This window comes from Aegilops tauschii, chromosome 7, assembly GCF_002575655.3.
Source record: "Aegilops tauschii subsp. strangulata cultivar AL8/78 chromosome 7, Aet v6.0, whole genome shotgun sequence".
Taxonomy (NCBI): Eukaryota; Viridiplantae; Streptophyta; class Magnoliopsida; order Poales; family Poaceae; genus Aegilops; species Aegilops tauschii.
Window position 1 is genome coordinate 590,931,909 of NC_053041.3, and position 15,574 is coordinate 590,947,482.

Below are 15,574 nucleotides of genomic sequence, written 5' to 3' on the forward strand. Positions count from 1 at the left end.
GTTCAGATGAACCAATTTACTTTGAGCAGTGCATGTGACAATAGCAACTCTCCCTTTTTTCTTTACATGTTTTATAATCCGCATATTTTATTGTAATGGCTGCAGTAAGGCAGCAACAGAGTTGAATCGCTCAATATATGCTACCATAGTTGATACAGGGGAGTTGCAGGAATAACAGGTGTTGACCTAGATTCGAAACTCTGAATTTTACTGATTCCTGTCTTAGCCATCTATCCCTTACTAGATTTGTACCTAGGTTCAGTTCTCCTTGCCATTCACAATGCAGTGATTGTTCCTGGTTCTAGAAAATATTGCAGATTTTGCAGATAGCCTCTGATATTTGATTCTTCTTTTGAATCTAAAATATCAGTCTTTGTGTTGTATCCAATCTATTGGATTAAATATAGTTGGAAAACTATCGCATGATTTTGATTGCACACTATCCAATGGGCGTAACAAGATTGGGTACTTAGGTTGGTTAATAATATAACTCATTCTGCCATTTTATTGACTATAACCATTAATTGTGATTCATTTCGATCCTGTTTATGCACAGGAAGCTTATGGTGTACTTAGATTAGGTACTCATCTGTTCTTCTCATGCCGTGCTGCGCACTGACTGCGCTTCTTTTCTTTTACATAGCTGCTGCTGATTCTGCATTTGAGGATTTCACGGAGCCAAGCGATCCTCTTGTGCTCCGAGGAGCTTATAATTCAAGCAACGACGGGCTCACGGCGGCGTGCGCGCTTCCGCACAGCTAATGTACAAGTATTTGTCCCAGCCGACCCACATGGACATGGTGTTGTACTACTACCACCAACACAACAATTAAATAGTTCTGTGTGATTCGTTGGCATCGCTGTCTACACCAAAATCTGAATTCCAATTGGATAGGTCAAGTCCAGCTAGCTAGCTAGCATGCACACATTTCAGAAAATGTATTTCCCTCAATTATCTCTTTCAGAAGAAGAAAAATCTACAACCCTCATGATGTTCAAGTCTTATTTAGAGGTACAAATTATAGCAGAGCGGCATTGCAAAGGAAATCATGTTTGCCAAACTGCACTGCAAGATGTTGGAAACCCTGTCAAAGCTTGAATATGAAATCTTTGTTGAGCTCACCCAAGTAAATTAATTAACACACGAGGGGCATGCAGTTAGTCAGAAGCAGAGGATATCATTCCAACATCACAAATGAATCTACAACAGAAGGAGAGCAAATTTTTGAGAATGCATCTTTTCCCCCATTTTATCAGTTATTCTATACCTAGCGGTTTACTTTGCAAGTGTGCTTTCAAGCAGGCTAAAGTTCTCCACCGCAAAAATAAAAATAAAAATGCAGGCTAAAGTTCTAGAAGGATAAACATGCAATTTTTCGACAAATTAGGTAATGTCGATCAGAATATAACTGCACATCGCACGAGCAAGGTGCACATGGATATTCAACGGGTGTGCCTCACACCAGAGGCGGAGGCAGGAGTGCCCAAGCCACGATACCGAAAACCATGACTCCAACTACAAGCTGCTCAAAAGGCATAAATGGCAATCCATGCATAAATACTAGCTAGATAGAACTTCAGCTCAGTTTACATCACTGAATCTCCGTGCACTGCAGCTGCTACTGGTATGTAACCCGCACTCTAACTTTACCATGGTGGCATTCTCCATGGTTGGCACTGCAGATTATTTTTTCTTCAAACTGGTCACGGTAAAACGTAACGTTGTCACGGAAGGCCATGGTACGACGACCACCATCATCATGATCACAATGAATTGGAACACGCAGGTCGAACTTGAGCATCAGGAGCGGCTCCAAGTATACAGGAACAACCGCACACCTCCGTAGCAGTGGAAGCTTACCATCAACGACCTCCGCTTTCTTCTCTTCTCCGCGAGAGAAGAGCAAGACGCTCCGGCCGTTGTAGAGCTGATGGTGCGCGGTGATTTCACCGTAGACATGGTAGACGGCGCCCGTCCTCGTGGCATCATCGCAAGATGCAAAATCAAGGCTGACATGCACATTGGCCTGTATGGCCGAGTGCAGTGCCATGAAGGTCAATTCTATTTTGCGGTTGCGCGTAACCGAGATGACGCGGGTCATGACATTGTTGCAAACGTATGGGTCGACTGTGGAGAAGGAATGACAAGCATCATGATCAGTTGTGCCGTCATCCTCTATGGTTTTGACCTTGACCCAGAAGGTGTCGGTGAGGGCGCCGCCTTCTAAGTGGAGGATCAAATTGTTCTGCACATGTATTTTATGTTAGCATCATATAATTAACAACTCAGAAGGAGATACAAAAAATAGAAAATAGAAAATATTGCATACCTTTAAATCAACACTGTGTAAAAATAGAAAATAGGAAATTCCATGACTTGGTGGTGGCAACTTGTTATGACCGGCATATTAGGGGCTTAGCCCAGTTAGTTGTGGCTTAGTCCAATTATCTTAGTAAAAGGATTATATAAACTTGTGTAAAGATCCGTTTTCGAATTAAGCAAGAAGCAATCATATAACCCTAGCCGCCGCCTTCCCTGCGCCACATCTCCCTCTCAGCCGCCGCCTCCTCGCGCACGACAGCGCCCAGCCGCCGCCGGCCGCGAGTTCACCCACGACCAGCTCCCTCCTTCCCCTACAACCTCCGGCCTAGACCCGGTAGAACCCTAGTTTCTACCACAACTCCCTATCGATATCGTCGTCACTGCTGCTGTAGAGGCCACGGAACCCGTTGCCGGCACCATCATCGCCAATGTCGTCATGGTACCTGCCATCATCCTCATCATCTTCTATGCTGCTGCCAACGCTGTCGTCGTCATTGATACCATGGTATCCGTCCCCGTAGTTGCCGTCAGCATTTTTGTGATGGCAGTCACCGGAATATTCTTTTTCTTCCGTTCCCTTCATCGTAGCATCGACGGTTTCTCCTCCCTCTTGGGTTTCTCTTGCAATTTTCTTTCCCGGTCCTGGATTAACAAGTCGTCGAAGAATACTCCGTGTCCAGTAATGAATAACCCTAGCGGGTGCCTGTTTCAGGAGAGGGAGGATCCAGTGCTGAATGCGATGAAAAAGTCGACATATTGATATAACCGGGCAAATCAATGATGCTTCAATCGATCTACGTAAATCTCTTGAAAGTTACTTGCCTAGCTAGCTAGCAGAATCAAAATAAGAAGGGCGGATACAGGAATGATCGTACTACCTGCAGATGACCCTCCGGCGACAACGGCCGGCGACATACCGCTCACGTACGCCCTTGGCTGGGTTGGCGGCAGACCTTCACGGGTAATGAAACCCTGGCTAGATGGAGCAGACGGTGCTTGCCTTCCTGATCGACCACTGCCATTTATACAGGATATCCACAAACCAATGCTGGCTCCTCCTGGGCTCATCTATTTCCGTTTCTCATCTAGGAGTTTAGTCAGCCAGGCCCACTGCTGCTTATATTTCCGGCGAGGGAGGTATACGGGGCACCTGGTATGATGGCAGACCAAGGCGACGGTGACTAAGCCGATGAGGAACAGCTGGAAGGCACCGGTCAGGATCATCGGCCCAGCGATCTGCCAAAGGGTCTTGCACACGTCCGGCAAGGTCCTGCAGCCGGTCATGGGCGACCGTCTCCGCGGCGGCCGGCGCCACCACCTGCTCTTCCGGCACGCACGGACTACGTACACTGAAGCTCCTCACAGCAAGCACACCAAGCTAGCCGCCATTCGTACATGCCTCGTACCTTTCGTAGTTCTGTACGTACAGGTTCAGTTTGCGGTCCAACCTTCCAGTTGCAACCAAGTGCTGACTGACCTATGGTTTGAGACTTTGGGCCCAAACTGTAAGTAGAAAATGGTCTGGATGGATTTGGCTTGCCTGACAAGGGCTATTCCTAAAGATATGTTTTCAAGACAAAAATCTTTATCGGCGTAGCTGCTTTATAGTGCATTATAGTGCATTTTATCGGCGTTTGTTGATAAAATTATAGTGCATTATAGTGCATTTACATGTGTCTTTTAATACTAGTTTGAGTTTGTTGAATTTTATCGGCGTAGCTGCTTTATAGTGCATTTTTTAAAGACACAAATGCATCTAAACCATTTCTTCTTTTATTTTGCAGGTGACCTTTTATTTACAAGGTAAACCATTTATTCCCAGTCTACTGATGGTTCATTGTGTTTCCTCGCCTCTGTTTCCTTGACAACGAACATGTTACTCAGATACTCCAAAATTCTAAACAGTCACAAAATTTTTTTTCTACTTTTTACTTCCTGGTGTAGCAAAAACTCTTTAAAATGTTCTACAAAAAGAGGTGACGTGCAGAATATGGTTTCTTCAAATAATAAATCGCTAAGAGATTAAAGCATGATTCAGCTCAGGTTTGCGCATTAAATTTCACAGGTGAAGAAAATACTGCTTGTTTAGACTCAGCTTCCCAAGCAAAGTCATTTACCTATATTTCAGATCGTTGCTGGCTGCTAAGGTTATCAGCCATATTCAGGCTTTCTTAATAAGCCTAACAAAAACTGTGTAAATGAGGCGAGTAATGGTCTCATGGAAACACGCATGCAAAATCATTCAGCCACTCACCAACACTATATAAACCAGGTAGCTATAGAACCAACTTTGTCTGATCATATCACCAACACCTAGGACCTAGTACTAATTAACAACAGACCATCATAACTCGTAACAAATAATCTCCTTCAAGTCGCCTTCGGCTTCTTGGGCATCCTGTAGCCACCGACGACGCAGGCATGGTCACGCTCAAAGGGCTCCAGGGTCACCTGCTCCGAAGGCTTGAACTGCTCAAGCTTCAGCTTCTCAACTTCGGCGGCGAACACGGCCTCGGGAGCCTGGGTGGAGTCGATACAGTTGGCCTGGCAAGAGGAAGAACCGTCAGATCAATGCAAATCTCCGACATTTCCAGGACATCATCTTCCAGGGCAAATGCAATGTTTCCTGAATCTGGAATCAGTACATACCTTGATTGAAATGACAAAGTGACCACCATTCTTCAAGAAGTATGAAGCATTAAGAGCTAAGATCCTAGCCTGCAGGACAGAAGATAGTTTGACAGGTTTAAGAACAATGGCACAGTTCAGAATCACTGATAAACATTGGCATATTTGTTGTTCAAGCTGATATTTGAACACTAAATTATAAAACAAACGACCTGCATATAATGTACTCCCTACGTTCCTAAATATTTGTCTTTTTAGAGATTTCAAATGGACTATCACATACGGATGTAGTCACTTGTTGAATCATTTCATATAGACATTTTAGGGTGTAGATTCAATCATTTTGCTCCGTATGTAGTCACTTGTTGAAATCTCTAGAAAGTCAAATATTTAGGAACAGAGGGAGTATTTAGCTAACACAAAAGACAATTTACATTATTAATCTTGGTCAATAATCATCAGTATGTTGTAAGAGATGAAAGTGCAGACTAAATATCCCAAACAAAGCGAGGTACTCCCTCCGCTCCTAAATATAAGTCTTTAGAGATTGCACTATGGACTACATACAGAGCAAAATGAGTGAATCTACACTCTAAAATATGTCTATATACATCTGTATGCAGTCCATAGTAGAATCTCTAAAAAGAGTAATATTTAGAAACAGAGGGAGTACAATTTAACCAAACATAAATAAATTCAGTTGACACTTCACAACATTAACCGGCCATTTAACCCTGCAACCTTAAAACGTATACATATCAGTAAGACAACACCGTAAGTAGTTTCAACACAATTTAGCCAAGTTAGTCACTTATAGGGCTTCATGATAACAATTTCAGTCAGTCATCAGCAGTAGTAACTAAAATGAACCACCATATGCACACATAATTCTTAGTATTATAGTACAGAAGCTACGCATGCCGCAACAAAGATCAAAGCAAAAGACTTTCAAGGAGCATCGTTCTATCAGCAAGGGAAAGTTGCAAACCAAAGCGGAAAAACGGAGAAGCAATTATACTTTCATCAAATCTGAAATTGTGCAGTCGCAAGGTTCGAAAAGTAAGGATAAATCAAACTTCCAAACTGAAGGTTACAAAAAACTACCAAGGAAAGGGGCGAATGAAATGGAATCAACTCATGCACCATTCAAAGTGAAGTAAGAAAACCCAAGTGTAATCAAAAATCAAGAAGAAAAATATGGTGATACAAAAAGTAAGAATTTTGGGCATTAAGAGCATCAGAGACTCGATTTTGCATCATCCATTGTGATGTCCTGAAGGGGAATCCGAGTAAGCTCATCATCAGCAATTGCACCAATACACCCAAAGAAAAACAGGAAAGCAATGCAAACAGATAAACCATAACAGCAAACAATAATCCAATGTAAATCATTATTACAAAAACTGAGCGGCCCTGTTCGAATAATTATAAACATAGGGAGTACCTAGAACTCATCTAGATGAGACGTAATTTGGTCTCATTCACCTGGAAAGCAAGAACGGATACAACCCACGTCAGCATACACGCATCTTATAGCATCACATCCAGTGGCTATAAAAGATGAATGAGACCAAATTAAATCTCATCTAGATGAGTTATAGCAAAACTGATAAACATAAATGCATAGTGCTATTTGATACCATTGCAATGGGAACAGTTTCATGAAACATCCAATGGGAACAGTTTCATGAAACATACAACAAAATGGAAGCCTAGCAAATTCAAGACAAAAGAATGCAGCAAGATAAATAAGAAATGGACTGGCATTGGGCATAAAATGCATCAGATACTCGATTTTGCATCATCCATTGTGATGTCCTGAAGGGGAATCCGAGTAAGCTCATCATTTGCTAAGCTCCAATGTAGCCACAGAAGGTGATCAAAACATAGCAGACAATGAAATATCACAACGGACAGGGGACAGGTCTACCGATAGGCAATCTTAATGAGCAAATAGTTATTGTGGGCATTTATATGATGACAGGTATACCTGGTCAGGCTGTGCAACATCTGAGAAGATAACATCAACCATGCCGACCAACATGCGGTACTTTGCAGGGTGCCTAGCATCCTCAATGATGGGGATCACATTGGTCCTCTTCTTGGCCATGTTGACAAGATCCCTGCCACTGCGGTGCGAGAACTCCACGGCATACACCAACCCAGTCTGCAAGTCACAAGATTTCTGTAAGACAATCTCACATAAATGGAAGCCTTTTATCAATCGTAAGTAGGTATGAGATCTCACCGGGCCAACAATATCAGACACATGAGACACTGTCGTTCCCGAGGCAGCACCAAGATACAGCACACGAGCACCAGGAGCCTGAATTAACAAGCGCAGGGTGAGCACATAAATAATGCCACAAGTTTAATCTACAGAACAACCTGGAACATGAAGGTTTTGACACAAAGAATGCATGCTAAAGCACAACGAACTTACAATCCAGATGTTGTCGACGCCGCCGAGAACAGCGGCAGCCAGCTTTGACCTGAAGGGGTTCCACACCCTGTACTCAACCTTGGTCCCGTCCTCGTTCTGCAATACCAGAGCAGAAATAAGCATGTTTTCATTAATATAGGTGCACAATGAGCACAGCAGAGCAGGAAATCTGATATCACAAGGAAACAATCATCTAACAAGATCCTACGAACAAGCGATTGCACTGAAGCTAAGCTGGTTCAACCTAGGTCTATCAATCCTCCTCCCCTCGTGGCAGACGGAGGAGCGTGATATGGTGCCGTATGAGAGTAAGAGCGGGGGCAGCGAGCGAGCACAGACCTGGACGGAGACTCGCTTCTCGCCGTAGACGGACTCCCCGGCGACCATGTTCTTGGTGCAGAGCGCGTCCTCCTTGGCCTTGGCGATGAAGACGCCGTCGTGCTTGTGCGGCACCACGACCACCTTGCTCCCGCCCTTCATGCCGGGCCCTCCCCTTCCGCCGCCCCCACGGCCGCGGCCCCTGGGCGTCCTGCCACCCCTGCCCCCGCGGCCTCCGCCGTCGCTTCTCCCGCCGAAGCCCCTGCCCCCGCGGCCGCCGCCGTCGCTCCTGCCGCCGAAGCCCCTCCCGCCGCGTCCTGCGTGAATCGTAACAGCGTCAGCGGATGAGAGGAAGAAGAATAAGGCAGAGGGCAGGGAGAAGGATGATGATTACCTCCTCGTGCCGGTGGCCTCATGGTGTCGGAAATTTGTCGCTGCCGCCGCCGGAGATGGAGGGAGGAGGAGGAGGAGGCTAGGGTTTTTGAGAGGGTTAGCGGCCGCCGGGGGAGCGGTATTTTTATAGACGAAGACTAGGCCCATTTTTTTAGAATAAGACTAGGGCCCATTTAGAAATACGTAATGGTTGAAGCAGGCCGAACAATGTAAGATGATCCGCTGGCCCATGTATTAAGGTGGCCTTGTGTCCCAATAACATTTAGGTTCTGGGTTTCGCCGCTTGTAACATAATCAATCCGTTATTTTTCCGTCATTTATCGAGTGGATTTACCTCATCGAACGTGTTTTGTTAGGTCATCACATGCTAGAGAAGACCCGCAAACTATTTAATCTATTTCTTCATTCATTCAAGGAGATTTTAAGGTTAAAATTCCATAATATGAAAGTGAGGCGGGTCTTATTTTTTTCATGTACAAGCCACTGATATAGTACAATCCGAGTTAATTCTACTTCGTTATTTTTTCGTTCATTGATCGAGGTGATTTAAGGTGTGAAGTTCCATGTCTTCTCTTTTTCGTGCATCTAGCTCAAGTAGCTGTGTCTTCTCTTCTCTTTTCCTCGCGTAGCAATCCTCAGAAAATCCAGGGTCCTTTCGTAGCTAGTTCATCCATCCATCTAGCTCACTAGAGCTAATTCCTTTTTAAATAAATTAAGGGTCCTTTTCAAGCTACCTCAAGTACCAATCCATCTAGATTAATCCATCCATCCTTCACCAAGCTTACTATGCGTAGTTTCGCACATGTATATAAATTGATATGACTATATGTAAAGTAGCAATGTGATAATATTTAAAAAAATCCTTATTTCATAGGTCGTTGGATGGCTAAGTTGCTTGGGCTGTGAAAGGCCCAGGCACACAAACAACCTTGTAAGGCGCGAGCAAAAATCCAAAAAGAAAGACAACATAAAGGATCAAACTCACGACATCAAAGTCCCGACCATGTGTTGCCAGCCACTCAAACAAAACACATCCTGCTATTTGACTGAATGTAGAGCAACAATGTGTGACTATTTAAACTTTTTTTGCCTTGAATTTTGAATGAATTTTTCTGTAAAAAAACTCAAACCATTTTGTGAAACAAAAACAATTTTTAGAAAATGGGAAAGTTTTTTAATTTGAACAAAGTTCGGAATGAAACCAAAAATTTAAAGTTCCAAACATTTTCCAAAACAGGAACAAACTTATGGAATTCTGAGCTATTAAATTTGTTTTTTTAATTATGAACTTTTTATATTGAATTTTCAAAACAAAAGTGAAAAAAACGAAAAGCAAAATTTGAAAGGCAAAAAAGAAAAAAAAAAGAAAGAAAAAGAGAAAGTAACAGAAACATAACACAAACAAAAAACTGGCAGCCCAATCTTCGTAGCCCTGTGCGAAGCTCCGACTATTTTTGCCACAAGCGGCCAATAGGGTTTTTTCTAGCTGCGTGAGTAGAAAAAAAAAATGGCTGGCTTCACTGGGCCACAACGCTCGCGACCCACGTACATAATTCTGAACAAATCGTTTTTCATTTTCTAGCATATGGACACACAAAATTTAGGAGCACCTTGAATAAAAAGGAAATGATTTAGGCAGTGAACCGATGAAAATAATCAGAGAAACGCACCTTACTTTATTAGTAAAAAATAGTAAAAAGATAAGATATACTAGATCTCTAGCGCCGGCCCCGCTCAATGCTTGTGGGATCGCCCAATAAGGGACGCATTGAGGAGCGGTTTCGCGTTGATTTTATTTTTCCTCTTTTTTTCTTTTTCTTGATTTTCGTTGTTTCTTTCTTATTTTTCTATGTTTTTCTTTTTTGTATACACAAGAAATATTTTTTATATGTGTTTAACATTTGTCAAATACATGATTATCAGTTTTTCAATATATGTTTTGACACCTACTATTTTAATGCATATTACTCATTTTTTAATAAATATGAAGCTATTTTATAACGTTAATATATTTTAAATACATGATTTTTTAAAAATATATGTTTTTCTACTTTTTCATACTCATTGTACATATTTTATACACCTAAAATACTTTATGTACATGGTTAACATTTTTCAAATACATGGCCAATACTTTTTTAAACACACGTTCTTGAACATTTCTTCGAATGCGTGTTCAACATTTTTTAAAATTAGGTGAATTTGTTTTTGCATTTGTATAAATATTTTTCATGAACACGTTTTTTGGAACTCAAGAACATGTTTTTGAATGCTATCAACATTTTTTGTAATTACGCTAACAAAAAAATTATGCCGCGCTAACATTTTTAAAATTCACTTATTTTGTAAAATTTTAAGTTGTTTCAGTTTTTTGGAAATATGCATTCTAGTATATATTTTTGAAAATAAAGGAAAAGAAAAAAATGAACAAATGAAAGAAAACATTGAACTAAACAAACTAACCTGGGCCGGCCCATAGTGACGGGAAGACATGCAGAATTCGCTGCTTGAGGCGACACCTCCTTCTGATTATGTATACGCGGCATATAGCCGCGCCCATCAGAACACCATCAATGTTCATCTTCATGTTGTCGGGTGCGGAACAAGGGTGCAGTTAGAGTCTTCTCAATCAAGAAACAAAAAGATGCAGATGGAGTTGTTTGCCGAGATGAGCATGGAAAGTTCCAACGGGCGTCAGCACTCGGAAGTGTTGTTTGATGTTATCAGTGATCTCCCCACCCATTTGTACATTCTTTTTTAGGGTACATTATGCAATAAAACGGCGTTGCTCTTCCAGAAAAAAAGAGTCGAAACGGAGCCTAGACTTAATTTGCCTATATCTTCTAAAAAAGCACAAATTTTACCTAGAAAAAGGAACACAGCATTAATTATGTCATCTAAAAATGTTAATTATGTCTCTATAAGATAACCAGGAATCATTCTCCAAATTTTTTTCCTAAGGAGGAAAATCGAATCAATATGAATTGTTGTGCATGATGACAGCCATTCCATTCCATGATAAGGTGTTGCTTTTTAAAGTTAAGAGACTCTTGGCCCTTGACTAGTCCCTGTCCTGGCAGAAGCATTCAGCGGCTGGTGGCTGGCCAGATGGCTGGCCTAACAGAAGGACAAAACAGCAAGGAAGAACCTGATCCACGGCCATGTAAGATTAGGTTGCAAGAAAGATGAGGGCCTACCAGGATAGCCATCCAGCTTTGTCCCCAAAGGTTCTTCCAAAGGAGACATGGGAATGAAAGCGAGGCTCCTGTCATGATGGCTGACAGGGACACCAAATCTGCATAAAACATTTAGTAGTACGTCTGAGTCATGGTGTACTAACCAGCACCACCATAGCCTGAACAAAGAGAGAAAGAAAGAGAAGGTACGTAGTACAACCATGTAGCGTATTTTGATGTTTTGCCTTTTGTTTTTTACTCAAAATGTTGATCGTTTTAGCTATAAGTGGTTGAGAGCAGAGCTAGCTGCTAGCACCCATCCTCCTGCTGATATGATACGCATGTCACACCGTTAATGTACACTGGCTTATGTTTGACAGCTCGACCTGACGGCTACCCCTCTTGTGCTGTTGTCCGGTCATGTCGCCGATGGCCTTGCTTCAGGCATGGAAAGTTTGATGATCATGCATGCATCGGCGTAGCTTGCGCAGCAAGATCTCCAAAGTAATGCACAGTGACATGCACCTAGAACCTGACAGGTCAACTATCTTTTCTTTTCTGAGGGCCACCAGAGGACATCGCTCTGATTTGAGTTGGATTACCGGGCGGTGACGGCAGAGAGTAGCACGTACAGATCCCCAAGGACTCCATGAACCGTCGTACAGGTGGTAGCTGTGCTGGCCAGATCACCATGGCAGATGGCACTACACTTGTACTGCCGCGAAATTTGCCGGTGTACTAGTACTACTCACCGGTCACCACCGTCCGGCCGGTGACCCGCCTTGGGGTGTGAAAGGTTGATAGGCAGCACAAGAAGATAGCTTTGCTTTGGAGAAGTCTCAAGGGAAGCTCCACCAACCCTTGGCGGCACACGCCGACGGACAATTTGCCGGTGACGTTGCGGGACACACTCATGCCGCGCACCGCACCCACGTACACAACACATGATGGGCACGCCAACAACTCCTCACGCATGGCATGGATCGGACGGCCACCTGAATGTATAATGTGCCCCTCCATTATTCTAGTTGGTGCAGTGTATTATTCTACCGCTGTCACCCATGATTCACTCGATCGTCAGGGTCTCCTCGGCGCACGTGCAGATGCAGAGCAAGCACACAGGATCTGGCTCTGTTGAGTAAATCAAAGCCGGTGGTACAGCTGAGTGCTTCGTTTAGTCTGCATTTTGCTATGCTAGTTAGTAGTATACGTTGTTGCAAAACCTGCTCCCACGAGGGCATCCACTTCGAGCCATGGCCTCTGGTACGTGTGGCGGTTGGGACTTGTGGGAGCGAGAGGCGATCAAGTGAGGCGCGACGCGGCGTGCACCGGGTGGGTGGGCTTTTGGGCGATAGGTCTCCATGTCTTGTCCTCCTGACCTTGCTTTCACTTCACTTGCCGTGCTGGGGTGGTCCAGAAAAGGAGTGTCTGCACGCGACCGACCAGCGTCACCGTCACTTTGGTAGTATCATGGACAAGTGGTGCTGCCATGCATCTCCGCAAACAAGGTGCCTTGGCTTTTGAGTGGACGAGTTATTAGGGCGTGACAGTCCGACAGATGATCAACGACTTTTTTCTTCAAGCGTTTTCTCGTTTTCCCCTCGGCAACTAGGGCAAACTAGGTTTCGTCGGCGAGCCTATGAACCCGCCCTCACTTTGCCTGCCGCTCCGACAGTCGGTGACACCCGAGCACACGGGTGCCACTTCGTCAGGTTTGTCTTGGAGACTTCGGCCATCCTTGAGTTTGTCCAATTGGATGTACACGATGGAGCTCCGACGTAGATTGCTGTCGCCTCCATGGGGCGGCGAGGTTAGAGTTTCTCATCGTGTGTGCGCGATAACAAGATTTGATGTCCGTTGTTTCATATGTATTCACGGGTTCAACGGCGACGGCAACGGCTCCATGGGAGTTGGTCCTTGGTGCACGTGCACAAAGACTTTCCAATTGTCCAACAAGGTCAAGCCGGCTCAAGTAGGGGAACGGTGACAGCGACACGAGGCAGTAGTGGTCACTCGGTGGTCTAGAGGCCTTAATATACGTTTTTTTTATGTTTCACATCCTTTTATACTTCCGATGAATATTGATAATAGAGTATATTTTTTTCTCTCGAAAAAAGCCTTTTCGGGCAGAGTTTCTCAGCGGCATAAACTTACTTTGTTTCACGCACAGTGGTGGGGGAAACGCTCCATAGAGCCATAGTCCGATTTTCTCGATTCCTGACTACCGTAAGTTCTTGATGAAGTTATTCAATGAGAAAGTGATGGAAGCATGGACGGAGGCTGCAGCCGACCCAAACGTGACAAGCATACATGAGAAACTCAATAAAATGCATGCTAGCTTCCATGATTGGGATCAGAGGGTTCTCAAAAAACCAAAAAAACGGTTACGTAAAGCTCAAAGGGAGCTGGAGAGAGAGTCATGAATGGCCCTATGTCAGATGAGAATGATGAAAAGAGGAAAGAACTGACAGAACTGATTGAATATCTGTTAGAGCTGGAGGAGATCCAAGTCATGCAGCGATCTCGAGCAACTTGGCTGACGAGCGGAGACCGTAATACGGGGTTCTTCCAAGCATATGCATCAGCAAGGAGAAAGAGAAATTTTGTGAAGAGATTGAAGGATGATGGAGGTAATTGGCTTGAAGGTATGCCAGAACTGAATTCACATGTTCTGAACTACTTTACGCAACTTTTCTCGTCTGAGGTGCAGCACACAAATCCAGAAATCTTACAGAAGGTTCAACATAAGGTAACGGACCAAATGAATAGCTTCTTGATGGCACCTTATTCAGCCTAAGATGTCAGGAAGGCAATGTTCAATATTGGAGATATAATGGCCCCGGGACCTGATGGCCTTCATGCAATATTCTTTAAAAAATATTGGCATATTCTGGGAGACGAGATCACAAAGGAGGTTCTTCATGCAATTAATTCTAGGGTAATCCCAGCTGATTGGAATGAAACCACGATTGTCATGATACCAAAAACTGATGGTCCTGAACTGGTAACACAATTCCGCCCTATAAGTCTTTGCAATGTTTTATATAAGATTATCTCTAAAATGTTAGCCTTCCGGCTAAAGAGTATTTTGCCGGAGATCATTTCCCCTACGCAAAGTGCCTTTGTCGCAGGAAGAATGATCACTGACAATATCTTGATAGCATATGAGTGTGTGCACAAAATCAAGAATAAAAGGGCTGGTCAGACAGGATTATGCGCTGTAAAATTGGACATGCATAAAGCCTACGATAGGGTGGAATGGTCCTTCCTCCATGATATGATGATGGCACTGGGTTTTAATGAGCAGTGGATTGAACTTATGATGGAGTGTGTAAGCTCTGTCTCTTATAAAGTCAGATTCAATTCCCAGGAGACGGACATCTTTAGTCCAACAAGGGGTATAAGGCAAGGGGATCCCCTCTCCCCATATATTTTCCTTCTCTGTGCAGAAGGCCTTTCCAGTTTATTGCAGTATGAAGAAGAAGCTGGTGGCATAGAAGGAGTTAGAGTGTGTAGAAATGCACCGTCAGTATCACACCTACTTTTTGCTGACGATTCTCTAATTCTAATGACAGCGGATGTTTTAAATACAGCTTCCTTACAGCATGTTCTGGAAACCTACCGCCAAAGTTCGGGACAGTTGGTGAGTTTATCAAAATCTAGTGTGTTTTTTAGTCCTAATACCCCTGCAGCTTCAAGAGCTGAAATTTGCCAAGAACTGAATATTGATACGGAAGCACTCTCTGATAAATATCTTGGTTTGCCTGCTATGGTGGGAGCAGATAGGAGTGACTGTTTTAAACACTTTGTTGAAAGAATCAGAGAGAGGCTTAAAGGGTGGATGGAAAAGATCCTCTCAATTGGTGGCAAGGAAATCCTTATTAAGGCAGTGGCACAAGCCATCCCAGTTTTCTCCATGTCTGTGTTCAGTATACCTAAGGGAATTTGCAAAGAGATCACTGACTTAATTTCCCAATATTGGTGGGGAGATGATGAGGAACACAAAAGAATGCATTGGTTTTCTTGGTGGAAATTATGCTGCCCTAAAAGTGATGGAGGGATGGGCTTTAGAGACCTATACTCCTTCAATTTGGCAATGTTATCAAAACAATGTTGGAGACTGATCACTCAACCGGATTCATTGTGTGCTAGAATTCTGAAAGCAAAATACTATCCAAATTGTACCCTTCTACAAGCCACCTTAAAAAATGGTTCATCATTCACTTGGCAGAGCATCATGAAGGGCCTAGAGACTTTCAAATTGGGATATATTTGGAGAATTGGCACGGGTGA

At 43.5% G+C, this 15,574-nt stretch overlaps 1 protein-coding gene and 2 non-coding genes across 3 annotated transcripts; all 3 read right to left on the reverse strand.

Annotated features, from left to right (window-relative positions):
* Positions 1–4,534: 4,534 nt before the first annotated feature.
* LOC109776193 (rRNA 2'-O-methyltransferase fibrillarin 2) lies at positions 4,535–8,210 on the reverse strand. Its single transcript, XM_020334850.4, has 7 exons — positions 8,107–8,210; positions 7,734–8,029; positions 7,395–7,490; positions 7,200–7,277; positions 6,942–7,118; positions 4,973–5,041; positions 4,535–4,867 (listed from the first exon to the last, which is right to left on the reverse strand). The coding sequence occupies exons 1-7, from the start codon at positions 8,126–8,128 to the stop codon at positions 4,694–4,696; spliced, it is 912 nt and encodes a 303-aa protein (XP_020190439.1). The 5' UTR covers positions 8,129–8,210; the 3' UTR covers positions 4,535–4,693.
* LOC120970149 (small nucleolar RNA snoR60) lies at positions 6,185–6,259 on the reverse strand. Its single transcript, XR_005764892.1, has one exon. It is a non-coding gene; the product is annotated as a small nucleolar RNA snoR60 (small nucleolar RNA).
* On the reverse strand, positions 6,730–6,804 carry LOC120970148 (small nucleolar RNA snoR60). The gene has a single exon (XR_005764891.1). It is a non-coding gene; the product is annotated as a small nucleolar RNA snoR60 (small nucleolar RNA).
* Positions 8,211–15,574: the final 7,364 nt, after the last annotated feature.